The 27766-nt window shown below is 39.3% G+C and overlaps 1 protein-coding gene across 2 annotated transcripts in view; it reads right to left on the minus strand.

Moving 5' to 3' along the window:
- Positions 1–1839: 1839 nt before the first annotated feature.
- The window catches only part of STXBP3 (syntaxin binding protein 3), a 41458-nt gene continuing 15531 nt past the window's right edge, over positions 1840–27766 (minus strand). The window contains exons 4-19 of one of the 2 annotated variants that reach the window (XM_054980786.1): positions 25393–25463; positions 23929–24007; positions 22128–22228; positions 20954–21102; positions 20308–20398; positions 19512–19636; positions 17452–17556; positions 14310–14367; positions 13703–13768; positions 12191–12271; positions 10343–10481; positions 8423–8529; positions 7162–7260; positions 6388–6473; positions 6124–6272; positions 1840–2708 (exon numbers count right to left, since the gene is read on the minus strand). In XM_054980786.1, the coding sequence (XP_054836761.1) occupies positions 2611–2708; positions 6124–6272; positions 6388–6473; positions 7162–7260; positions 8423–8529; positions 10343–10481; positions 12191–12271; positions 13703–13768; positions 14310–14367; positions 17452–17556; positions 19512–19636; positions 20308–20398; positions 20954–21102; positions 22128–22228; positions 23929–24007; positions 25393–25463 (1604 nt within the window). In that variant the 3' untranslated portion in view covers positions 1840–2610. Of the gene's footprint in view, positions 2709–6123; positions 6273–6387; positions 6474–7161; positions 7261–8422; positions 8530–10342; positions 10482–12190; positions 12272–13702; positions 13769–14309; positions 14368–17451; positions 17557–19511; positions 19637–20307; positions 20399–20953; positions 21103–22127; positions 22229–23928; positions 24008–25386; positions 25464–27766 lie in introns of both variants that reach the window. The other variant, XM_054980785.1, reaches the window with a different exon arrangement.

A 27766-nucleotide genomic window follows, 5' to 3' on the forward strand; every position in this document is an offset into this window, starting at 1 on the left:
GCTTTCAAGAGCCAAAGCTCCCTTCTTCAGAATTTCAGATACAAATAGGAATAAAGCCTTTATATCCCAGCCAGAAGGTGGGGGAGGTGTTACAAAGAAAGTTACTATCTAGATTGTCTTTATTATCGAAGTCTACAGGTCATGATTTTAAATGTCTATCAAGGACAGCTGGATTGAAGCGGATCGGCGCTGCCGATATTATTAGATCTCTCAGCAGCGTTTAATACGGTCAATTATGATCTTCTGACCCACTGCCTTGCCAATGTCGGGATACAAGGGACAGCATTACAGTGGTTTGTCTCCTTTCTCCATGGTCGGGGACAGAGGGTGGCACAGGGGGAGAAGTTGTTGTCCCGCAGTCCACTGGTGCATAGAGTACCGCAGGAAGCAATACTCTTCCCCACTGCTGTTTAATACCTACATGCATCCCCTCGCCCAGCTGGTGCAAAGTTTCGGACTTGAGTGTCATCACTATGCGGATGACACCCAGTTATACCTGATGATGGATGTCTGACCTGGCTTGGCCCCAGATGTCCTGGAGCATGCTTTTAATGCCATGGCTGGATGGTTGAGACAGTCGGCTGAAATTAAATCCCACAAAGATGGAGGCCCTGTACTTGAGTCACAGGTGTGTGGATTCAGGGCTCCAGCTACCCGGCCCTCGATGGGGCACCACTTACGCCAGCTTCGAGAGTCAGGAGCCTGGGGGTGGTCCTGGATGCCTCCTTGAATATGGAGGCCCAGGTTGCAGCAGTTGCCAGGTCCTTGTTTTTCTATCTTTGGCAGACCAGACAGCTTGCCTCTTATCTTTTGACCCGCGATTTAACTACAGTGGTCCAAGCAATGGTCACCTCTAGGTTAGACTACTGTAACGCACTCTACGCAGGGCCTCCCCCGAGTCTGATCTGGCGGTTACAACTGATCCAAAATGCAGCGGCGTGTGTCATCACCAGAGTGTCTGGTGGTGCACATATAACACCGGTATTATGCCAGCTGCACTGGTTACCCGAATCAGATTCAAGGTCTTGGTACTTACCTATAAAGCCCTATGCGGACTGTGACCTGCATATCTGCGAGACCGCCTCTCCCCATATGTGCCCCAGAGGACACTCCGATCAGGAGATAAGCAACTACTAATGATCCCTGGTCCCAGGGAGGCTCGCCTGGCCTCCACCAGAGCCAGGGCCTTTTCGGTCCTGGCTCCAGCCTGGCAGAACACTCTGTCAAATGAGACCAGGGCCCGGCAGGATCTGCTATCCTTCCGCTGGGCCTGTAAGACGGAGCTGTTCCGCCAGGCATATGGTCGGGGCTGAGTCGGGCCCCCATTGGCCAAATAGAAGACATTGAGTGCCTCCCTGTATAGAACCATCCACCGCCTAATGGCAATTCTGCTGAATGTGAATTATTGATTGATAGGTAACACCGATTGATTGTTTTGGTGCTGCCTTATATAGATTTTTTAAATAATTAAATATTGTATTATTGTTTTAAGTGATTTTAACTGTATCTTATGTAAATTATTATTGTGTGTTTTAGATGTATGTGATCCGCCCTGAGCCTGCAGGCTGTGGGAAGGGCAGAATACAAACTGAATTAAATAAAATAAATAAAAGACAGTTTCAAAAATGGGATCTGGCCAAATTAGATAAACATTTCTGCTAGCACTGGGTTTATCTGGAAGGATGTACAAAAGGCTGCTGCTTATATATATATTTTTGGAGGGACCAGTGAAGAGAAGACAAGTGGAAGACAAGTCTCTTTTCCCTGCAATCCAGGGCATTTTCCAAGTCATGATCCTCTGGCAAAAATTATCTAACAAATCAAGTAATTAAGACAGCATATTCTTCAAAAGTTCTTTATTGATAAAACATTTATTACTTCCATGATTAATATCACCCAAATACCACATAGAGATCCATGCGAAGCCACACACACCAATATTTTATCTCAGACTTCTCAAGACGACAATCTTACCTTATACTTTGTACCTTACTTCAAGCTGCTTTCAGTGAATTCTGACAAGTTACATGGGGTTTTGATACATTGCACTTGTGAAATTGTAATATACATTTCTATTTACAGCTTCTCTTAATATTTTCAGTTAATGGCCCTTTTTGCTATAGTATCTTTAGAAATAGACATGTTTCTAGTGTAGAAAGTTTACATTATTACCGAAAAGTCATTAGTATATATATATACAAAAGTTTTCCAATCCCTGGCATAGCATAATGCAGTGGTGAACACACTCTACGTCAAACATTTCACAGTGAAATGCCATCTATAACTAAGTACATTAATTCTTCATTCTTATTCATGACCTTCCAACCCCCCACCCTCCAAAACAAAGCAGCAGGTTTTAAATTATAAAAAGATATCTCATTACACTGGGACCTTAGGAGCCCCAAACACAGCACTGAGAGCTAATTCATAAAATATGTACATAGGGCCCAATCCACATCAAGTTAAGCACTTCTGACTCCCACTGAAATCAAAAAGAAAATTAAGAACATGCTTAAAGTTACTTCCATTGCAATCAGTGGGAACATGATTGGATTGTGCTCATAATATCATTAAGTTAAACATAACTGATTTTTTAACATTATGAACTCCCTATTCATCCTTAAAGTAGACTGTATCCTTTGATTTTGTCACAGTAAGTGCTTTTATGTCATCCAGTAATCTTCTAGGTGTCACAATATGGGTGGAACCTGGCAAAACAAAATGTAATCTTGAGAAGACAATAACCAATATTATCTTACTGAAATGTAAAGAGACAGTGTAGATTCTCCTTTCCTTTGAAACTGCTTGAAACCGACCTTTCTACTTCTGCGTCTCCTTGTTCAAAGGAACTAACTAAATGCTCTCCCCATCTGTGAGAGGATTGTTTGTTTAGAATTTGTTCTGGAGGCCACAATGAGGAGGGGGAAGGGGGTAAAATCACCTCCTGCCCCTTCTATACTATGCTGACAGAAGAGGGAGGAGGGGCAATTTCACCCTCTTCCCCCCTCCTCAATGCAGTTCCTAGATGTACATGGCTGTTAGCGCAGATCTTCTGACTGTGGCAATCTACCTTCCCAGGATTTGATAGAACTGCTTAGTTGGAGATAGCAGGAAAGACCCCTTGTCCTTGCACAAGCAGACTGCAGGATTCACCCCACAGCAGCACAGAGGTCAAATGGTGATTAAAAAAAAAAATCAAACATTTCACTTGGACTCTAGCTAGTAATATCAACACAGGACCTCAATGGTTAGAAGCAACCTTGAAGTACCAGATGCTGAGGACACAAAAACAGAAATGCTTATCAATATATCTAATTCTTAACATGGCTAAATCTGTGGATACTTAAATCCAGAGGCTGGAGCCATGAACAGACGGAGACAGATCTTTTACAAACCTGAAAAAGCCCCAGGTTTGCAAAAAATCTGAAACAGAAAAAAAAAAAGGATGGGCATATCTAAGGGACCACTAGTCTCCCTATGCTCCTCCACGGCAGCTTTGCTCATCTGAACAGGGTCTTCTGCAGTTACTACCCTTTTAATGGGCAAAATTAACATCTGCCTGTACACATGCATTCCCTGTGATAGGCCCCACCTGATGGAATGGCCTGCCAGAAGATGTCAGAAAACACCCCACTCTTCAACTATGCAAGCTGAACTATTCAGGAGGGCTTTTTACAAAGGTAATATGGCTATGCTGTAAGAAATGTTTCTGAGAGATGCTTTGGTAAAGGAATAGGAACTGTAGATCATACTACTGCATACTGTCTGTACTGCGCCTACTGGATAGTTTGTGACATTTAATAAGTCAAATTGCTTATGCACTCTTTAGCATTGTTTCATGTCTATTCGCATTTCTGCCTGCTTTCAAATTTCTGCAATCCATACCCTATTGTATTGTTTATTGAATATAATTCGATTTATATATAAATATATGCTTATATATATATATATATTATATACATTTACTGAATATCCCAGCCACTGATCATATTGACTTGCACTATGTAATCAACCTTGAGTCTCAGCGAGAAAAGCAGACTATGCAAATAAATAATAGAAGTGCCTGTAGTTTGAGAAACAAATGCTCTCAAATGGTCATTGCTAGGCAATTATAATAGTACTGCTAGCCTTCCAGACTTAGCTTTTGTCATAAAAGGTGGGGGAAGCAGCATGACCCTTTCCAGGGATATTTGGGCGTTTGAGGGAAGAGCCACAGGGGCCAAGCCTGGCAGTAACCACCAGGGGACCACCAAGCTCAACAGCAGCCACACTACAAAAGTCAATGTGATGTATTGGTTAGAGTTTCAGACTAGTATGTGGGAGACCCAGGTTTGAATCCCCACTCTGTCACGGAAGCTCACTGGGTAACAAACCAGTCACACACCCTCAGCCTAATCTAGGGCATAGGAAAATAAAATGTAGGAGAGTATGTGAGAATAAAATGTAAGAGAGAAGAATGATGTCATCTGCTTTGGATCCCCATTGTGGAAAATGGTGGTGTATAAATGAATAAATAATGTAGGTTGGTGGGTCAGGAAAATAGGAAGCAAGGAAAGGTAATGATATCAGAACTGCCAGGAGAGGAAAAGAAGAAATAGTGTGGGAAAGGGGATACAGGAGAAAATGAGATGCTTCCCGCAGGTTCTCATAGGTTCTCTACTGCAACTGAGTCTGGCACCACACAACTGCATAACTGAGTCTGGCACCACACAACTGGGCCACAGAGTTCCCAGACAGAGGCAGCCAAGGAGAGACAAGGAGGGAAAGCTGAAGATGTAAGGGGTAAATAAAGGTACGCTGGCTGGTGAACGGGAAGGAGAGAAGGAAGCAGGAAAAGGAGAGGCTACGGGGGCTTTCAAGGAAGGGAAAGAAGAAAGTGTGGGAGGGGGAAATGAGATGCCATACCACAAGTCCTTGTGGGTCCATTTGCACTTTTATATTTCACGGGTCTGCTCTACAACATTAGCCCCTTTTAAAATCAGGAAATGAAACATCAGATGCCAGAAGCATAGACTAGTTCCCTTTGTCTATATATCATGTCTTTGTTAATGGGAATTTTGAATTAATTTGAAGCTTGAAGAAACAGAACAACAAGAAAAAATTCTCAAAATAATTGGTTCATTCTCTTCTTGGATCCCATTAACTTCACCAATTCTATATAGTTATTGTATTATTAATTCGCTTAACTACACATTACATGTAAACAGACAGAAATGAGCCACATTTTTCCTTTTTAAAGATCTTGTTCTGTTTTAAAGGAAGAGTAATCGTGAGGTTGTGGAGAAGCAGCTGGCATACCCACCATTTTTCTATTCCAAATAACATCCCTTAAAGATCCCTTTTTTTAAAAAAAACCCCAAACTGTGTTCTGTTACATGTTATTTGCATGTACAACCAAAAACTGTCTAAAAGTAGCACAGGGGATGGCTTGATTGCAAAATTTGAATGGATGTAACTGAGAAATGAGGTACAAGAGAATTCAACGATAATGCCTTGTTTACTGGAGATGGTACATTAATTTTAATTAATAATGTGGCTCAAATATATGACTGAGGTATAGCAGAACAGGGTAGACTCAGGATTCTATTCCCCGCTCAGCCATGAATCTGCCTAAGCAAGACTGGGTCAATCACCAATAAAGCAGAGAAAGGGAAAATTTTATACACTGCCCTGAGACCCGTAGAGTGGGATAAAAATGTGAAAAGACTATTATTTCAGTATCATGCTTTCTTAAATTTATGTGGATTAAATATTAAGCAATTTGAAACAGTTGCCATAAAGGTTTTCGTTCACTGACTAACAGTCTTGTCCTAAGTCCCTTGTAAGTCCATTGACTTCAATGGGCTTAACAGAGTATTACTGTGCTTGGGATCCACTGTAAGATAATAGTTTTTAAGATCCAAGAAAAAAGAACCAGGAAGACCAATCCAGAAATTAGGACTTCTGCTTACCGTAGCCCTGATAAAATAAATTAACCAAGTAGTTGTAGTGAGGACAGATGTTAAGTTGAGAAAGTGAAGTAAAGTAAAGGCAATACACCTAAGCAAGAAGAGAAACTTCAGAAAAATACAGCTTTATGCTGCAATCCTGTATGCACTTTCCCCCGTTTAAAGTCAGACTTACCAATAATAACTTCACAAGACTTGAAGGCTTGAGAAACTTCATATGCAGAGCGCATTTCCGAATATGTAATGCCTCCAATGACAAACACAATAAGCTTTGAGCCACTCTTCCGATCTTCCGAGTAATTAGTTTTGGGCTTATGTCGAGCACTGCAAAACAGACCATTTCAAACACTACTCTGCAAGTAGTTCATACTTATGTGGCAGAAATAAGCCTACTGCTAGGAATACTATCAGAAGAGAAAAAGAGACTAAGAGAACTTACCTCACTGCTCCAGTACCATTCCAGGGTGCAGGGCACTGAGAACAATAAGGCCACTCTTTTGAGTCTAGTTTATTTTCTATAGCATCCTGGAAGACAAACCAATCATTTCCATTAAAGGGACTTATGGCAGTTATTTAAGGCCCTCATATTTCCCACTAATAGCAAGCAGGCAAGAAAGCTGAATTACAGCTCCTAACATTCTTAGGATAATCACTGTATATAGTCACTATTAATTATTCCATCACCCCAAACCACTGTTTTCCTGTTGAATGAACCAAGGGGGCAATGATGGAAGTGGGCTTGTAAACAACTTAATATTAGTAAAAATAAGTCTCACTCCATCCCAAGTACTTGTTTTTCAATGAATGGATGTAATAATTTACACTTTTCCTCTAGATTCTGTGAGCCTTGTAGGAAAATTGCTACTTGAACTCCAATGAGGAGTATAAACATTTTCAAAACACAATAGAACTCTTTTTAAAAAAAATTACTGTTAATAAAAAAACTATTTTACAACTACTTTTCAAACATCTATTGGCACATGCTTTGGTCATTACATTGCCTTTTATGAATGGTGATGGGAGCAAAGGGGAAGCATGTAAGCTGCTCCCGATAGTGTATTATACTCACACACACTCCAGAAAACAAGATGTGTGGGAGTAAAATTCCTGTGATACGAAGAGGAGCTCATAATATTAATGTTTCTAAATACAGGTTATGAAGGCCTAAAATATTCTACTTAAGACTAAGAGCAAATTTCTTTAGAAATTTTACCTCCATAATGTCCTTAACAACCGGAGTCCATCTAGAAAGCTGAAATGTTTCTTCTGAAGAACGATCTTTCCTTGATGGTCGGCGCTGTTGGGATGCAGACTAAAAAAAATGTAAAAATGTGTCATTTAAAAAAGAACTAAAATCTTATTACTACAGAAAAAGAATAAATGTCTATGAAAATCTCATGTGCATACATGAGTCCATAAGCATACTGAAGGCTATTAAAAGGTATCATACACTGAAGGCCCTGTTGAGACTGTCTGGTTTGCTGAGTACAAATCTAAACCAGGTATCAGAGCCTGGAGCTTAAGAGATAAGCTCACACATGAAAAACAATGGGCGATCAGGAACCCTGAGCTTGTGTGTTACCTCCTCTTGCAATAGCTCAGAATTATTTTATGCTTTTAGGGAAAGCATACTTTTGTTTTTATGCCGAAACCACAGCCTTTGGTGTATTCTCTTCCCTCTAAACCAGGATTCCAAAATGTAGTTTAATCTTAGCTTGGAATCTTAGCTAGGGTTGTAGTTTGGATATAACTACGGTTTTTGCAAGCTGTTAATTACTGAGCCATGCGCAAGTGCAACATTTATGAGCCCACGCTTGTTCTTGTAACAGCAAACCATATTAACTATGTCAATATATTCTAAGTTTCATTTTCACATTCAACTCCTTTTGTCTATTTAAGAATTCTATTAGCAATGCAGATTCAAATTCAACTTTCTAAAAAATGCACATAGTTTTTAATGCTTGTATTGGACATATTTCATAAGATGATGATATTATTAATAATAAAAATAATAATGCCCAAAGACTTAATCGCGGGAGAAGGCTTTCTGTGGCATAAAGAACATATTTTCATTTCCACAACAAAAAGGAAGCATAAAAAAATAGTTTTATCAAGAACTTGTTATGCGCAGGGTTCATGTATTTTAACTGGCCATTTTATATGGCGTATTATGGATTCATTCTTGACATCAGCTTGGACCCACCAGTGAAGGGTAAATCCTGGGAGGAATAGCATGGGGGTGGGGGGAGAGTTTTGGACTGTGGCAAGAGAAAGGAGACTAGATAGTTGTCCTCTGCAGGCAGAAATTTTTCTCTCCACAGAAATGCTCCACAGAATACAAGCGATCTACTGAGCTTCAGATTATTTTAACAAGAATTTTACCAAGGAGGAGCAATGGACAAGTGGGAGAAAAACAAGCAGCATAATTATCCTTAAAACACAGAGCTGACAGAATAGATGCCATATTTTCTTACTGTAGTGACGATAGGGACACCAAGGTACTTCCAATTTTTTATCATGTCACTGTCATTTTCTATCTGCACATTCTGGATTAGCTTGTCCAAGTTTTCTTGCGTAGTTCCTTTTTCCACATTAAAGAAAATGATATTCTGAATGAGTAATTTACCAATACATCCAAAGAGTGAAATTCAAACAAAATGTTTACATAAGTATTGACCTATGTCAGGGTTCCCAAACTGTTTTGAGCCTGTGGAACCCTTTGGAATTCGGACACAGGGTAGTGGGTGCAACCACAGAATGGTTGTCTCAGGAACTGAAGCCATTCACAAAATATTGGGAGTGAAGCTATGGATAACTCTAACAGCACAACTTTAACATTAAACAGGCAAAAACTGTTTAAAAGGATGCCTTTTAAAATGAACACATTGTCAAACTCTGAAGATCCTTGTGCTGTACTGGCAGCTGCTGCCAAAGCAATGTTTTTAAAAATCTGCACAGGCAATCACATCGCCAATGGCCAATCAGAAGCCTCCCTGGGCAAATGCCCCATTCTCCCCTCCCCCCACTTTCTAAGAACCCTTGGAGGGCACCATGTTGGGGAAGCATGAGCTCCATCAAAGCTGTACCATTATGAGTAGTTCTGCATGACACCAAGCAAACCTTTACCTTATTCTCCCTATCCACCACAGCAGTCCAGGGCATATATATCTGTGAAATTCTAGAATCTGAGGATTTCCCACATTATATTTTGGACTGCCCCTCTATTCTAAAAGTAGATTTCTCAGAGGTATTTTTAGCCCTCTTAAACCAGAGCTCAGATTCTGAGAAAATAACTTACACAGGCCCTCATGTAATTCACATGGTTTCTTTTTATGCATTGGCAGCTAAGAAAATTCAGGCCAAAGCTGTGTCTGTTTAAGTGGTAAATTCCTCAAACTCACTGTAGTGTGTTTTATGAGAAGGAACATTATTATTATCCATTTTTACGTTTGCTTAGTTTTTGCTTTTTTAAATACTGTATGGTCCTTTAGCACCTATAAGACTAACAACATTTGTGGTAGGATATGAGCTTTCGTGAGTCACCACTTCTTTCTACTGCTACAGATAGACCAACATGGCTACCCATACTGATCTGTATTGTCCTTATATTTTTTTCTTTCAATGTCTTTTATTTATTATTAAGAGTGTGCACAATTTTTTTTGGTAAATCTGAATTTTTTTTTTTACCAAATCTGAGAAAAAATGCAGAATCCCCCATATTCTGAATTGATTCTCTAATTTGGGTATTTCTGAAAAATTTGGCCATTGTTTTCTATGGGAAAATCACTCTGGGAAATATCTGATGAGCTGGAGCAAACTTCACCAAATTTGGAGGGACCCTACTTCTGCCTGTCCTCTAAGGATCCCCCAAGTTTCATGAAGATTGGACCCTGGAGGCCAATTTTATGGGCCCCCAAAGAAGATACCCCCACCCAATCTCCATTATTCCCTATGGGGAAAAATATCTGGGTGCTATCTAGGGGGGCAGAAGGTGGCATTTTTCATGCAAACTCATGCAACTTAGCCCAAAAGTATCAGTGTCTTTCACAGCAGCCAGATGCTGGGTTCAGCCAGTGGGGAAACACCACAGAACAAAACCGAGCAGTACCCAATCACAAGCTCAAAGCATTCCCTTGCTTCAGATTGCTTATGTTGGGATAAGCTGCAAGTGTCCCTTGCTTCAGTTTGGTTTGGGGGGGGGGGTGGATATGATTCTCTGATGTGGTGTTTGTCCCCTTCCTTCACTTTGGCTCTGAGGTGATTCCATTCTTGTGCTTCAGTTTCTACATACAATGACATTTACATTTATCTAGTACAAACATTCAGTATAAACTACATAGCTAAACTATGTATTGAAGCTCCTGTGTACAGTACATATCAGATTAAAATCTTACCATTTGTGCTGAAGATATAGAGGAGAATGGCTCTTATTTTATCATAGCTATCATGATTTTTATTGAGCAATACTGGAAGGAGGACTCGCATTGAGTCTTTCACTTTCTGTCCCTCTGCGTCTGTTCCAAGAGCCAAATCCTAAATTACAAAAACAAGAGATGTTATCTCAAATCATGGCAAAACAATTATCTGAGTGTCACTCCAGTGTTGCTGCTGATCTATGCTTTGTAGGTGGCAAATTTTAGGGGCAATTCATACCGTACTTGTCTTTTCAGATGAACTATCCCCTTTACCTTCCATCTAACATTAAGATTGCTAATGTCAGGTTAACAGTCCCACAGACTACCACCCATTTAGCCATTCTCTGTTACATGGTTATTAAAGGCAGGATGTAAAAAGCTTCATTATTAGAAACGAGTGGAGAATCTCACAGATGCAACTGTTACCTATTTTGCAAAGATCTTAAAAGAATTAAGTTCACAATGTTGGAAATAAACTAAAATTCTTCTGTGTAACTACTTTCTCCCTTCTCTGCTTCTCCCCTTTTTTTTACCCCTGCTCAGTCATCTATCATGTTCCCCAAAAGAACACTGAGGCATCAACTGATCTGTTCTCTGGTGGGGGTTTTTTAGTGCCTGATAAGGCAGAAATGACAGAACAGCAATGGGACAAAGAAAGCAAAAAGACACGGACCATTTCCACATGGCTACCTACCCTGTTTGACCTTTTCTAGAGCTGGATGTCTTCCGCATGCCTGCACAGCATTTGATGTCTTTGGCACTTGGCCCAATTGTACCCCTGGCTTTGTCTAACTTTTGTGGGTGTTGTGATGCCATGACTCTCCTCCCCAATGCAATTTAATGCTGGCTTTGACTCCAGTGCACGTTTTCATTTGCCCTTTTTTTGTCCCGCCTGCCACACAATGATTGGTCTTTTTGTCCCCCGCTCCTTTACTCCTATTTTTTCTCTCTTCTTTTCCCTCCTCTATCCCCAATGTGGTGTAAGAAAAAAATATTTTCTTGAACAAAACATTTCCCCATGATTTCTCCCAGCCAATAACAAAGCGACATGCATTACTATTGCAACCCAAGACACCAGGATTTTCTTTAACAATCACATCTCCTTTTTTTTTTTTTAATTCCTCTGGCTGTCAATTCTAGACTCAGCTGGAAGAAAAGGGCGACTTGAGCAACAGCAGCAGCCACAGTGGTGTCATCTGTCTGTCAGAGGCTGCAAGAAGAGGACAGATGGCAGCGATGAGGCAGGCTGAGGAAATGGAGCAGAAAAGGCTGGCTCAGAGCGAGGTGCCATGGTGGGGCTGAGGCGGAGGTGCATAGTGCAACAAGCAATACAGGGCCAAAAAAAATAAGCTTTCAATTCCAAAAAAGTCAGGAGTAAGGCCAGAGTGCAAAAGAGGCCATGACTGCAACTAGGGCTGCTTTCACACACACTGAAGAATGTACTTTCAATTCCTCTTTGCAACTGGATTTTACTCGGCAAAATGGTAAAATCTATTCTGAAATTATTGCAAAAATGTATTGAAAGTGCCTAATTCATGTGTGTGAAAGCTGTTTTAGTCTTGAAAAGCAAGCCGTTACAGCCGAATGAGTATTCTGGAAGCAAGTGTTAATGCAGTTACACACATTACGTTTCCCTATTAGTGACAGCTTTGCACTGATATCTCTGAGCTGGAAAGACAACCACTTTTTTTTTTTAACGAAGTCCAAGAGGTGTTGCTGCTGCGTGTGTCTGCTCACCTGAGGAAAATGGCCAATTGCGTCTCTGACATAATTCCACAAATATTCACTTAGGCCAAATAACACTGTTTGCACACGTGAGTCACATACCTGTTCAACTTTGCACAGCTTCTCAATATTACTCTTGAACTTATTCATGCAATCTTCAGCTATGTTAAGATGGACCACTTGCTGAAAAACAGAAGCAAAACTATATTACTTGTAAATAGTTTGTTGTGATTAAAAGATACAAAGAGATCTTTAACTGCAACCCAGGAAATCAAATCTTAAGGAAGACGCTTTCCCAAGATGGGGGGAGCTCTCAACTAGCTAAGTAAGCAAAGATGTGCGTCTAACCATTTGCTTAATTGTCAAAGTGTGCCAGAAGTATGACTATTTGTGTAACCCATGTGAGGCAATAAAGCCAGAGGCTACATGCAACTTGCATACCCCACACCATTGGAGGGATGCTTGCCTAGAGGCCCCTGAGGGATGCAATTCCAAACTCAGGCTTGGGAGTTGAGAAATCTGCCCAAATGGAAAGAAGAGTTTAAAAAAAACTCTGAACATCCTTTGTTCTGTGTACAGTGTGTTGTGTGTGTGCGGGTGTGTGCAAGCTGTGTCCCATCGGGACATGGAGGAATCGAGGGGCGTTTTGCCTCAATTGATAATACCCTGGAGAAGATCTGCACCCATCTCAATGAAGGTGATGTGAGATAACATCTGTAACTCACAAACAACCTAACAGAATGTTTTTATATTCTTTTCCTTAGCATAACACAAAGTCTGTTGCAAAGCTATTACTTTCCCTGTGTTTCTGTACTCTGTAGTATAATAAAGATCGTTCTCTGTTTAAGAAAGCAGACTGTGTCAAAGTTCCTCACCATGTGCCTAGACATTTGTTCACACTCAGTACTCTGCACGTGCTCAGAGACTCACCCGGGAAACTGTTGGTGAACGGAAAGTCTGAAAATCAGTTTGGTGGTGGCAGAACTGAAGGACAGCTAACTGAAAGGAGGGGGAGTGTGGAGTTTGGGCTCTTAAGACACCTGCATGAACCCACAGACCTCCCATGGGCTTTAACAACCTTTATGCCATGTTTTTGAGCTTGAAGTTACAAGGCATCTGGTGTCACTATTGAGGAAAGAAGGCTGACTAGGTGTACCTGATGCATAGCATAGCTATACTTACATTCTTTGCCCCACAGAACTTGACACAGCATCTATTCAATTCAGGATGTTGCTTACCTGTGTTTTAACTCCATTCCAGTTATTCTTTGATACGGCATCTATTCAATTCAGGATGTTGCTTACCTGTGTATTAACTCTGTTCCTGTGTTTTAACTCCATTCCAGTTATTCTTTGATATATTTACATTTATATTTTACTTTGTAAGCCACCTCTGAAGGAAAGGCAACTAATAAATGCTTTAAATAAATAAATAAGCTAAATTTTGGTACACTGAAGCACCAACATATCATTCAAGTCCCGTGAAAATTTTTGCTCCACATCTTGCTTCTATTCCAGCAAAGCTATCCATAGAATCAAACTCTTAAAGATCCACATACTATAAACGGTTGATATCCCAAAATATACTGAATAGGTCCCATCTAATTTTGCTTACCTTAGTAATCTGTTTACGAAAATAGGGCATCTTTTTCATAAGCTGAGCCAGATTATTTAAAGATAGCTGGAAAATAATTTTAGAAGTTCAGTTCCAATTATTTCATTCAACATGTCTTCCAATTTTTGGTATTTTGGGAAGCTGGAAAATACTACAGCCAAGTGATTCAACAAGTCTAACAGTTCAACATCACTACACCTGTTTAATCAGAAGTTATTTGTGTGGTGTAGTGGTTAAAAGTGCTGGACTAGAACCAGGGAGATCTGGGTTCAAATCTTCACTTGCCATGAAGCTTCCTGGGCAAACTTGGGCCAGTCACTCTCTCTAAGCTTATGCAAACTCATAGGGTTGTTCTGAGGATAAAGTGGAGGAAGGGAGAGCCATGTATGTCACCTGAATCTCCTTGCAGGACGGGTGGGATAGAAATACACTGAACAGGTCCTACTATGTTCAATGGCACTTATTTTCCAGTAAGCTTGCACAGGACTGTAGCCTAATTATATACCAACTAAGCAGGACATTAGCTAACTAGGGGAAGTGATACTAAGTTGACAACTTCTTAAAAGAACATTTAACGCTCCTTAAAGTCAGTATTTAAATTGCTTACTTTCCCTTCTGTTGCCTTCCTTTTTGAAGAAACTTCTTTCATGAGTTTTGGTATTTCCCTGTAAGCAGAGAAGGAAAAGACTGAATATTTCAGAATTCAAATGAGACTAAATACCAAAGCTGTCAGTGTTGTCTACTACAAAGTAGTACTTTACTAAGTATATTGTTTTAGAAAGAGGTTTGAAGATACCACCTAGAATTCTCAAGCACACAAGGAGAATGGGCAATTTTCACTGGTTCTTCCCTCCTGCTGCACCTCAAAACATCATCCAAAATGCTGGTCGTGGGGAATAGGAGATCTCCAGGAACAGCTGGGAGAATTGGAGGTCTCCATAGGAAGGGGGAAATCAGTGAAAGGCACCCCTCCCTTGTGCCCACAGAAATTCTAGGTGGATCCTGGCCAGATAAAATCCCCCCATATATATATATCTAGCTAGCTAGAGCTCATGGACAGAAATAAAAGTTGAGCAGACTGACAAGAAAACTAAAAACACAAACAACCATTTACTCAGGGAACAAGGGCATCGCCACAAGATTGGGGTAAACAGAAGGAGGAGAGTCAGATCACGGAAACAAGAGCAACAAGAACCCTGGATTTAGGACTGCAAGTCTGTATAGAGTGTCACTGAAGAAAGGCAAATGGTTAAAGGGGGAAAAGATCACTTCATTGACTTCCCCCAAATGGATGGAGATTCTTTGTCTACAAGTATGCCACCGGCAGACAACCACTAGAGCCTATCCATGTGTGTGGTTACATGTACAGTGTTCTGGGGAGAACACAGAGAAGATAGAAATGCTTAAAACTGGAATACTAATTCAAGGGATCAGAAAGGATATGCACTGTGTTGAATTGAGAGTTAAAGACCATGGGACTTTTGACTGAAATGACTCAATGGGGGGAGCTTCAGCAAGAGGTCTAAACTAAAAAATGGAAGGTGGTAGTAAAACTAGCTGAGACAGTATGGGTAGAGGCACGGCAAGGGGAAGTATAGAGAGTTTCCCTGTGGGAGGAAGGGGAAGAGAAGCAGAGAGAAATAAACAGGAGGAGGGGAGTGGATCATACAGTGCCTAAATCTGCCCAAAGATAACTGCGTGGTGATGGGGGATGCTTTTGAGTAGAACCTAAACTGCTAATCTAAAAGCTCCTAGATTTGCGCACTTTCTGGCCATGCATTTTTTGAAAAGAGGTGCTTCCCCAGGAGGCCCTGTGATTTATGATAGGGTGGTTCTGTCTTTGCTAACTGCAACGTCTAAGTGAACCTCCTATCTTGTGTTCTGGTAAGGCAGGGAGATGTCTATGATGGTTATCCTGTTTACATAGGTATGGACTGGAGACTTATCCTGGAGTCATGCAACAAGCTTTCAGAGGGTTTACACAGTTTCTTAATTATGAGTCAGCATTCCTTTTGATTTTATTTCCTTAAAGGGCCTCACAGTGTGAGTAAAATGTAATTGTTCTGCTATACCAGCATCTTCTCGGGACTCTGCATTACAAGGTTTCAGGGTAACACTATGCTGTCCATAGAAATCTATGATGTTCTATGATTCTATTATTTTAAATATTTATAGATATTGCAACTAAGCAGTGGCAGTACAAATATTTTATTCCCATTGTACACAGGGGGAACTGAAATAGGCAATAATTTTTCCAGGCTGCAGGTCAGCAGCTTCAAAGCACACACAGATCTCCCTTTGCAAGGAACATACCTTCTAAAGAGAGCAGCTGCCAGTCAGAGTAGACAATACTGGCCTAGATGGACCAATGGTCTGACTCGGTATAAAGCAGCTTCATATGTTCAAAAGGGCGCAGGACTCCCCCATACATCTCACCAAAAGAAGACTTTATTGTCAAGTCAAATGACCATGACCAATTTTTCTCAGCTAGTACCAACCAAGAACAGGAAAAGATTTAGAGTGCACATAGCTGGCCAGACCCCTCCAAAGTCCTTGTCTGCATTTTTAGGCTACAACTGAAATACATCCAAGCAACAGTAATAAAATATGGTTGTTGTGGATTTTCCAGGCTGTATAGCTGTGGTCTTGGCATTGTAGTTCCTGACGTTTCGCCAGGAGCTGTGGCTGGCATCTTCAGAGATGTAGCACCAAAAGACAGAGATCTCTCAGTGTCACAGTGAGAGATCTCTGTGACACTGAGAGATCTCTGTCTTTTGGTGCTACACCTCTGAAGATGCCAGCCACAGCTGCTGGCGAAACGTCAGGAACTACAATGCCAAGACCATGGCTATACAGCCCGGAAAATCCACAACAACCATCGTTCTCCGGCCGTGAAAGCTTTCGACAATATATAGTAATAAAATACTCAGCAAGGAAGGGGGAATCAAAACTGGAGTGGTTCTAAGACACTTCATTGTGCTTGTAGCTGAATAAAAATTTTGATATAGATCTTCCAGACTCAATCCTTGAATTTTACCATATTTACTGGGCAGCACTGATTGTTAGTAAGGACAACAATAATGAGAATTTATTGTATATGGCCATAGCCCTTCACAATCCAAAACCTTTCATAATAAAACATGCATACAAATATAATTACAGTAAAATGCATTTTACCTAAAATATAAACAACTTTAAAATCAAATGGTTTCTAACTGACTAAAAGGCAACAATCCGTATCAGTTGTTTACTTTCCTAGCTGCCACATTCACTCTTATTTTCCTGGCAGCCAGGGCACAGAATGCCATCCTACTGGAAATAAAAGGATCTATATCCGAGAGTATGAAATTTAATTTATCAAAATCAGACAGAAGATTGAGACCAGATAAAATATTGGCAAGAAATTTTCTCCTTGGTTCCTGGTATAAGGAACAGTTTAAAACATAGTGTGATAAATCCTCAGTTGAGGTTCCACAGATACACATATGCTGATTGATGGATTTTTTTTAAAAATCGTCCAAGCAGCATCTCAGTTGGCATAGACTAGAAGCGTAATGCTGTAAATGCTACCCTGTACTTATATAAGTTATAATTTCAGTCAAATAACGTGCTCTAATGTGATCTTTTTTTGATGGTTTTGTACCATGGACATAATATGTCAAGTACTTGTTAGTACTTGACATATTTAGAAGTCTGTTTAGCAGTTATACAATATGTATTACAGGGAAAGGATATTAAGTCACACGTACTCCAAAACATCTGCAATATGCTTATGTCGGATTTTCACCCAGAGGTCATCATCTTCCTCTAGAATAGCTTCCCTTTCTTTTCCACTTGCACCATCGGTTTTATACCTGCACATTGGGGGGAAAGGAGGTTACTGTACTATATATGTAGCTGAACCTGCAGAATGCATTTCCTAGACTAATTGTGAATATGTATTATACATCTGATGTACAATATTATGCAGAAGCCACAGTTACGTTATTTGAGAAACAAAAGCTTCCATACACAATGCTAAACACATTTTTACTAGGAAACAAGTCCTTCTAAAGTCAATGAGACATACTTTCAAGTAAATATGCACAGGATATGCTAAAAGTCATTATGTTTAGTAATAGCATCATGCATGAAAACAGCATCAATTGAGGTGCAGAAGTATTTATCCTAACAATTGTCAGTTGACCATTACATTTAGTTCCTTCTCCAGTTAACAGAACCACTTTGGGATAAAAAAAACCCTAAATGACTTTGAGGTTTAACACTGGAAAACAATCAAAACACTTACTTTACATGCAATCACAGAACAGACTCTGATATAGTGATTAATTTTTTTACATATATCTATAAAGCATGCTAAGCATTATATACTTCCAATTATTAAACAGACGCCTATGAAAAAAAGAAATACTATAGAGCATCCTAGAGGCTATGTCACAAAACACTGCTGATAAGTAGAGAAACTCACATAAACTGATTCAACCAGCAAGCAGTCAAAATATGAGGGGAAAATGTAAAGTTAGTTTATTTAAAAAGTTTGCAACTACTGATTTAGGAGCTATTACGGTGAGGTGCCTTTAAACTTGCTCTTAAATATACTGGTTACTCCTCTTATCCCTAGACTACTTAGATTTCGCTGTGGATATTTCTGTGTGATTTACAGAAGTCGAAAGAAGACCCTTAGCTCTTGAAAATGGATCTTGAGGACTGCCTATATATATCTGAATGGCAAAATCATAGTTTGCATGTAAGTGGAGAAATGCAGCAATAAATGGGTAACTCCTCATTTTCAAGTATAGAAAAGAACTTTTTTCATAAACCCCAAACCAGGGGCCTTCATATTTTTATGTTAGCTTCTATAACCAAGTCTTGATTAACTGCTATTTCTATGTATGCCATAGACACAAAATCTCCAGCCAGATCTGCACCCTGTAACCATTTAAATGAAAAAAAATCCTCTACAGAGAATGGATCCATCCTAGTCCACATGCTGGGTGCTTTTTAACAGCAAAAATATGGTGGTGTTCAGAAGTTGGCCATTGTACTAGAAGCATAAGATATAAACTTTGTATTCCGACTGTTGTTAAAAACTCAAGAAAAACCACTCTGGCTGATCTCTTTATTTTAGGATATGTATATTCCAAGCTCAGTTTAAATTCTGATAGCCGGTCTGTTGTGACAAGACTGGCCCTTCAAGCATGGAATAAGGAGCACAAGATATTGTTACTTCTCTGTAGACACGAAGCCAAGTAAGAGAGGAAGAGTTATATATGCAACATATTTTAAACAGAAAAAATATGACAGGCAACTGTGGGTATTATACAAGACAGGGCCAAACCCTGTATAGTAACATTTATGGGCAGCTCTGAATTAATGATGTTGAGCTTCTAAGCATTCATAATTTATGGACATTTCCTGATCAGAAGAGAAACAACAATGGCAAGAAATGCTATTGTAACCAGCACAGAAGGTACCACAAATATGTATTCCATATATGTTTAAACCAGTTCCTTACTGTGTAAAGGTATATGTAAGGGGGTTTTCTGTACAGAGCACTTAAACAGAAGATGTTATTATGACATGCAACATGCCTGAATCCTGAAAATACTTTTGAAAGCAGAGAGAAATTTAGATTGCATTCTAAAATCATGCCCACTAGGAATTAATTTCCATTACAGTCAGTGGAAAGGTAAAGTAAAAATAAGATTATTAGATAACAAAATGTACCATTAATAGTTCACTCTGAAGTTACTGTACAATTTTACCAACTTCTGGTAAGTATAAGAAGTCTACAGAAAGTTATACTTGCTTGTATGTATCATTTTCAATTGGTAGTAGGTCATAAGCCATTGCCTGAAAAGTGAGTTCATGAAGCACAGTTGATACAGGATCAAATCCACGGTCGATTATTAACAGCTGGGAGTGGGTTTTGCCCTGAAGATCAAAAAACACGTATGTGTATATAGAACAGAAAAATGCAGTACTAAATAGCCCACTAAATATAAATTTGCTGCCAAAATATTTAGGGGGCACACTCTTTTTTAAAAAGAAAAGTACTAGGAAACTGAAACTACAAAAATTGGTGCAAGATAGAAAACATTCCAGCAGAATAATTCCAGATTATAAAAGCTCCAGTAAAAATTTCCTCAGGGCAATGGAGCCTGGCATTCCTTTCCTTCAGCAAGGAACCTTGTGGGCTCCTATAATGAAATCCCAATGAAGGAGTATCAGTCAGATGTCATTAGTACCCCCACCCCTCAGTCACAACCATATTTTACCATATTACGTTGGGCCTTTCATGATTTTGCTAGAATAGGTTTCCTATCCAGCATCAGCTTGCTTCTCTTTTTTAATGTTTTGCAATTCTATCCCTTTGTAACAACAGTGAATCAGTACTTCATTTTCAAAGAGTATATTCCAAAGTTCTTTGTAAGAACTTCTATAATGATGATATTTATCCTTCCCGATGATGTTATCCACAAAAACAGTCAAACTGTGAAACTGGGAAGTATTCCATAGGGTCCCCTCTATTCCATACGGTTCCCCCTGTCCCCCTGTGTCCCCCTGTCCCCCCCCTACACTCCTGGGAAAAAACAGAACTTTACCTTTATTTGGCTGCGTTCATCAATTTTATAGAAGTTTTCAAGCTTTTTTTCAACTAGCTGTGCTAGTTTGCTAGCATTGTCCAAAGGCTTACTGAAAAAGGAAAAATGCATATTTTGCTGAACTGTTAGACTATTTAGCAACCTCTGAAGTATGTGTTCGTGAGCTAGTATGGGTTATTTGCCCTTTGCAAACTCTAACGGTTTAATCATCTGAGGGGCAGCAAAGTTACCAGTCACCATCATTCCAGTATTTTGTGCAGTCATTTTTTAATATGGAATTGACAGGATGAACCTTTCTATTCTTCAGCCATTTTAACTAATTTTGCTCATTTTTCCCCGACCCCTCTTCTCAGACAGAGTTAAAATTTGAGACAATATTAGACTAGGATACTCTCTTGTGAATAAGACAGTCCTAGCCATGTGTTTATTTGGCGGTCAGCTCCTTTTGGAATTTGTACCAAGGTAGTTCCTTCAATACATAAGATAAGCACAAAAACTTTTCCCTACCACACACTGGCTCCTTCCACTTCTCAATGGACAACAAAGTAAATGCTTAAATGCTCAGAGCACAGAACTCTCTCTTACTAGGCAGTTACCATAACACTCATAGTGCCTGCAATAGCTTAAAATAAATGTTCTGACCTACCTTTTGTACCTTACACCTGGATTTTCCTCTAGAGTAGCACACAAGGTAACAATCTGTTCAGCTATTTGCTCCAGTACAGCATCATTTGTCTTCTCTGTGTTGGGACTGTAACAGTGATAGAACGCATTTGGGACATCAAGAGTAAACACCTAAGTCAAGCATAGTCAAGAAACAATTTCATTAGACTGCGTTTGGAACTAATATGTCAGAGTCATTTAGGCAGAACGTAACTTGATAACTATGGTTTACCAAAATACATGCAACAGGACTATCTAATCTGACATGACCCAATGCTACCTAAAAAAAACCCTCACCTCTCCCATCCTTTAAGCTTTAGAATTTGTTGATCTAATTGTATATAACATATTTAAGAGGCAAGGAAACCTCTATAAAGAATATATTATTTAGAAACATGTATGTTAGTATGACCTTTAAAAAATGCACTCACCTCTTCCCATTTACTAATGAAGAAAACTATTGACGGAAATTCACAGCTTCCTGCAGTTAAAATAACTTCCACCTCCTATCAAAACTATTCTGGCAAATTCCAAACAGGAATTTCCTTTTCAGACTGAATTTTAATAGTGCTTTATAAAAGTGAGGCTACACAAACATGCTCTTTCACAAAGGATGAGGCCTTTTGCTTTTCTTCATGAAAATGGCCTCAATGGTGGGAAAGCTATTAAAAACAGGAATGCACCACAATGGAACTAGGCAATGGGGTTACCTAGATGATCAATTCAGACCATTCGTCTAATGCATTAGGATAATCCCACATATTCAAATGTCATGTACATGTCATGTACATACATAATGAATGGGAGAGGTAGACTTAAGATGGATGTTGTGTGCACCGAAAGAGAATTCGGTATGCAAGGAAGCATTTATAGAGTTGAAAAAGGTTAAGTTTCAAGACAAGGAACAGACACACCTCTTGTGGCCAAGATGAAACAAACAAGACACAAGCCTGAAGACTTCCTCGCAAAATGAAACTGACACTTGTCAGATGTACACACAGGGTGTGGGGAAGAACAACTACCTATTCCATCTCTCTCTCTCTCACACACACACACACACACACACACACACACACACACACTTTAATAAGAACCAGGTTTAGGGTTCAAAACTTTAGGTAGAAACTCCTCAGAGAACACCTATTTCTCACTATTACCTGTGATTCATAGGGGAGAAAGTTTATGTTTATTTCTTTGCACCGTCTTATAGCCTTTGAACAAGATGACTTCATCTTATTGAAAAGTTTGTCATCACAAACTAAGAGAAAAACAAATTAAAAGGTGTTAAAATTAATGCATGAAGTAGTATATGAAGCCTTACCCATCATGTTAAAAATGCAACTAGGAAGTTCAACGAAGAAAAGGCCAGGGTTCAATCCAAACCTCATTTTCCACAGGCAGAAAAGCACTTCCAGTGGTGGAAGAGAAAGGGAGGCTATTTTTGTCAATTACTGCCTTCATGTACTGACTTCATCATTGCACCGTCCTAGATATATGATGAGTCCCCTGGGCCACAGGGACAGTGTTTCAGGACACTGGTGGGTTGCAGTAGAAAAAGGAAGATAGGAAAGTTCCTTCTATAAATGGAGTTGTGCTCATAGAACTTTGGGGCCAGTCCCTTGACTTTCCTCCCACACTTATTCTGAGTTGCATACAACACTGCCTAAAGGGGCAAGTTTTTTTCTTAAACACTGAAGCAAAACTTGGCAATCAGAATTAAAACAATTTACCAACCATTTTCAAGCTAGCGCTTCATGACTATCTCATTATAAAAAAGAACTTGACTTTGAACCCATCTGGTCAGTTTGATGGATATGAGAATCTGTGTCTTTTCAATGTTCATGCTATTGCTGCAGAATTCTCCCTAAATCAGTTAATATTTTCACTTTTAAGAAAATCATAAAAACCTTTCTATTCTAGAATGTGTCGTGGCAGCACTATAAGTAGTGTGCTGCTTTTCAGTCTGTTTTAACAGGTGAAAGGTTATGTCTATGTTGGCATGGATTTAGGGATTCTGTTTTTATCATAATTTGACCTTGATACATCTGAAGCAGTGGCCTCTAGTCCACAAAAGCTTATGCTGGAATAAAATGTTAGTCTTCAAAACGCCACAAGACTCCTATTTATTTTTGCTGCAACAGATTAGCATGGTTAGCCCTTTGGAACTACATTTTCATTACATTTATGTTGTGAGTGGTCCTGAGGTCTCTGTGCAGCCATATCGGTTCATACATTTTAAAATGAATCCAGGATGAAACAAAGCAAAGTTGAGAATAAACTGTGCATCAGCTCCCTTTGCCAATCTGTTCTTGGCTTGCTTATGATGTTCCAGTTCTTTTCAAGACGGAACCCATGTTACATCCATATCGGCCAACTCACTGAGCCAGTTTGGTATTACTTGAGCAAGTCTTGGACTCGTGCACTCCATTCCTTCTCCCCTCTCAAATGCTCCAAGTTCTTCTGCTAGCGTGATGTGCAGCAAATTCAAGTTTACTATTAAATCCAAATCTGGAGACATGGTGCAAGCCAAACATGAAAACCTCAATCAGACAGTAGCTTCCAAATCCAGATTGCAGGTAAACTCTGTTTTGTGCACACTTTTTTTGCTCAGTTCAAATATAAAAACCAACTACAACTTGGAATAATGCAGGGAGGGAGGGAACCAGAGCGTGTGAGGAGGCAGGGGAGTGCCCAAGACTTGTTCAAGTAATTTCAAGCCAGGCATAAGCATTACACTGAAGAGTGTCACAGTCAGGTGAAGTTCTAATAATCTGTTCACATTCATAAAATAGTCAATAAGCAGCTGAAAAGTTCCTTGTATCAGAATCTACCCAAGCCCATGTAAGAACACTGAATTCCCAGTGAATACCTTCCAGTATCACAAGATAGTTCAATATCCTAGCCACAAAAAAGAGAAAGAAATCAGGATTACATTTATTTGCATCAATCAATACTTACAGTCTGTGAAGTAAACATAGGCAGCTTTGTACTTGCTGGATGATTTACTTGCAAAGTCATTTATAAGCCCTTCTACAGACTGAAAATTAACACAGTATTTTGTAGTTAGTTACAAATATCAGTACCAACCGCTATTTTGCTTGTTCTTAGAACAGGCTTTACCCTTTTCAAGACACTGTGAAATCATTTAAAAATATTCACCTATTTCTAAACAATATCACTCTAGCAGCGACTAGTTGATAGATAGTCAAAATGAGTCTAAAATCTATATAAAAGGCAAGCCATATTGGCAACGATGCACTTTTAATCCTGGTGTGCCTGCGCAGGAGCACCAGGATAAAATCTGAGTCGTCGCCAATATGGCCTCCAGAGGGCACTGCCGTGGAAGGACAGCCAGGCGAGCCAGCCCGTCCCTCTGGAGGGCGCCACCGCTGCAGCAGGAAGTCCAAGAAAGCCAGCCTGTCCCTCTGCCTTGGCAGTAAGGCTAGCACTTCTGCACTCCACTTTTTAGGCCCTTTAAAAAAAAAACAGGCTCTGTTGCTAGTCTGAACATATTTACAGCACCTGAGACCTGGATTACTAATGAGGTGATCATGAGATGATAGATCTGAGATGGTTTCACCGCTTGAGAATAGAGGTAGTGGATTCCAGCCTTGAATGCTCCCTTATATTAAAAAACCCTAAACAGAAACCCAGCATATCAAGGAGATAAATTATATCCCCTCTTTGCTTCCTGTGCTGGCTTGCTATCTGGCAAGGAACTTTTAACACAATTGAGTATACTAAAGTGTGTTCCTCCACCCACAATCTGAAGCAGCAAGCCCATACTACCATTTAAGCATTCTATCACTTCACTGCCTCTTCAGTCCATTGCCCGTGTGACCCAGGTCTTAGACAACACAAAGGTGAATAAGTGGACACAGCCTTTGGCATATAGACAAATTCTTTGCACAACAAAAGGAAAAACAAAAAGCGTATTTTTAAAAAAACCAAAGACAAGGAAGAGGCCTCTTGAGTTCTGAATACATCCCTCAAAATAAGTTTGATTGCAGATTAGTTCAGTTCTCTCTTGAGCTTTTCTGCATTGCCACTTACTGCTCTGAAAGGCAGTTGAGTTGGGGAAAGTAAACAAAGCATAATGAATTGGATCTCACTATTTCCCACCTCTCTGTTCCCACTGCAGTTCTCCTGTACTTGTCAAAAATTAGCTACTGAAAGTCAGAAGATCTTCAGTATGAAATGTAGTACCTACTGATCCTTTTTTTTTGAGCAGAAGTACCCTTCTGCTTTGTGGAAGGGGTGGATCTAACCAAGTTCTGTGGGTTGGATCAATAACCCAAGCAAGAATTTACCATATGAGATGTTTATTTTTTTATTATATAAACTTCTACTCAAGAAACAAAAATACATGAAGATAAACTAGACAACCTAGAGCATTATTTACTTTAGAAAACTAACCTTTACCGTAGGTGTGATGAGATAAATAGCTTTCATGTGTGGGACTGGTTCACGATTTTTGTAAACATTCTCCACAACTATAAGATAAGAGATCAATTATGGAAAAAAGTACTCTACATATTTACAAAAGTTAAATTATAGATATTTTATAAAGTCTTGCTAAAATGCAAGCTACATTTTTCTATGCTGACTCATATTCAAAGTCCATAACACCAAACAACTGCACCTAATAATACAACTTACAGTGTTTTGTAGAGATCATGGAATCACTATGCGGTATGGTATATTTTTAAAATAGCTGACCCTACCATGAGAGCAGCAAAACCAAGCCACCCACAGACAAGGTATGGGAAGATTCCCCCAGGTCAGCAAAACCCCTACCCCAGAAACTGGTCTAGTGGGGACTGAATATATTCCAGGAGTTATGGAATATGGAGAGAAACTAGGAGCCAGTTAAAGGAAAATGGGGGCATTGAAACAAAAATTACCTTGTTCAAGCCTCCTAAATATTGGAGCGGGGGAGAGAAAAGATTTGAGTAGGATTTCCAAGTTGTCTCCCCCACCTTATCAGTCCTTGTTGTTCTCTAGACTGTAGTAATATAATGTCAGACTGGTTAGAATTCCTACCCAGGTTAGAATTCCTACACTGTCACGGAAATTCAGTGGGTAGCCTTGGGATAATCATTCATTCTCAGCCTAACCTATCTCACAAGGTTGTCATTGTGAGGATAAAATTGAGAAGGGGAGAACAATGTCGTAAGCAGCTGTGGGATCTTGGAAGAAATCAGGGCATAAATATCTAAAATATACTGTTAGCTAGAATAAGATTTCACTGATCGTAGATGTTATGATTCCCAAAGTGAGGGAATCATGTGTTTCACTGATCACAGTAATGTGTTCAATACAAACCCAGCCCACACAGACTCCAAAGAAACCAACCCCAGTAATTAACTGCTGCCACTACTTGGTGATTTTAATATTTAAAATTAGTATTTGTCAGACTGTTCCAAGGACAGCCTATAGATTCCCTACTGGATGTATGTCTGTGAAGGTGCATGTTAGAAAATATTTGGAGCCCCTCCCTGCCTTTCCCCACCCCACCAGGATTATATGGTAGAGTGCTTCACACTGACAGGCTCATGGTAAGTTCATTGAGGAATTCTCTCCAGTCTGATCTACAGATTTTATTACTGAAGACATGCAAACACAGATATTTGGGACGAATCTATAGACAGAAGACCACAGACACAGGAAAACAAGAGTAAATTAGATGCTCACTATTTATTATTTATGTCATATAAGCACCTGAGGAATGGACCACATTTATGTCCCAGCCAGGGCATCTGGTTTAAGCGAAATGAGATAAAGGCTTATTACATACTTTAGGACCGTATTTCAGGAGTTCCTCATGATTGTGGAGTTACCAATTTGGAAATATCAGAAAGTGGGGTGTTAGATTAAAAACCTCACCACTGGTTAGAGTTTCCTTAGGACTTTTGTTGATGATCCAAGGCTTTTGCACACAGTTCCAAAAATTGAGAAGTATGCCTAAAAAGCATGATGTGGGGCCACTATTACTATTGTTTCATAGGTATTCCAATGGGCTCAACAGCATACTCTATCAGATTCAGTGCAAGTTTCCCGGCAGCATTTTTAATGCTTCTTCCAGCCCTCTTTTTTTTTTTTTATAAAAATTTTTATTGGATTAGACACATATAGAATTTATTACAATCATTCCCTTAAATTTTCCAATTCTAACCCCCTCCCTTTTGTTGACTTCCAACAGTTTTCCAACCCCTTGTCTATTCTCCCTCTACTCATTTCAAACTTATTGTACTTATTATAATATACTTTCAAACTCTTCTAAGCTTATCTATAGTAACATAGTGCTATCTCTATTTTCTTCCCAAATGGGTAAAAATATGACAATCTTAACTTATCTTTTTCAATAATAATAATAATAATAATTTTGGTATTCTGTACTCTATCTTACTCTTTCTAAGTACTTCAAAATGGGGCAAACAATTTGTCCCTCTTTATGCATAACTTCAAATACTTCTATAAACATTGCATACATTTATTATAAATCAATCAATTTGACTTATACTCTATATGATACTCTTTACTTTCTTTTACATGTCTTGTCCTTTTTGATTAACTAATTTCTCCATTATAAAACTATCCAACAAACAATTCATGTACAGATTCAGCAAAAGTCTATCAATTAGACCTATATTATGTATGCTAATGTTTATTCTCCATTGTACAGTTATCTGCTGACATAAAAAAAAAATTAATTAAATTCTATCCTTATAATCCTTATGATAGTAACACTATTGATACCCAACTATTCATACTAATCAAGTAAAATAATTGCTTA

The sequence above is a fragment of the Eublepharis macularius genome, chromosome 5 (genome assembly GCF_028583425.1).
Source record: "Eublepharis macularius isolate TG4126 chromosome 5, MPM_Emac_v1.0, whole genome shotgun sequence".
NCBI classification, from domain to species: domain Eukaryota; kingdom Metazoa; phylum Chordata; class Lepidosauria; order Squamata; family Eublepharidae; genus Eublepharis; species Eublepharis macularius.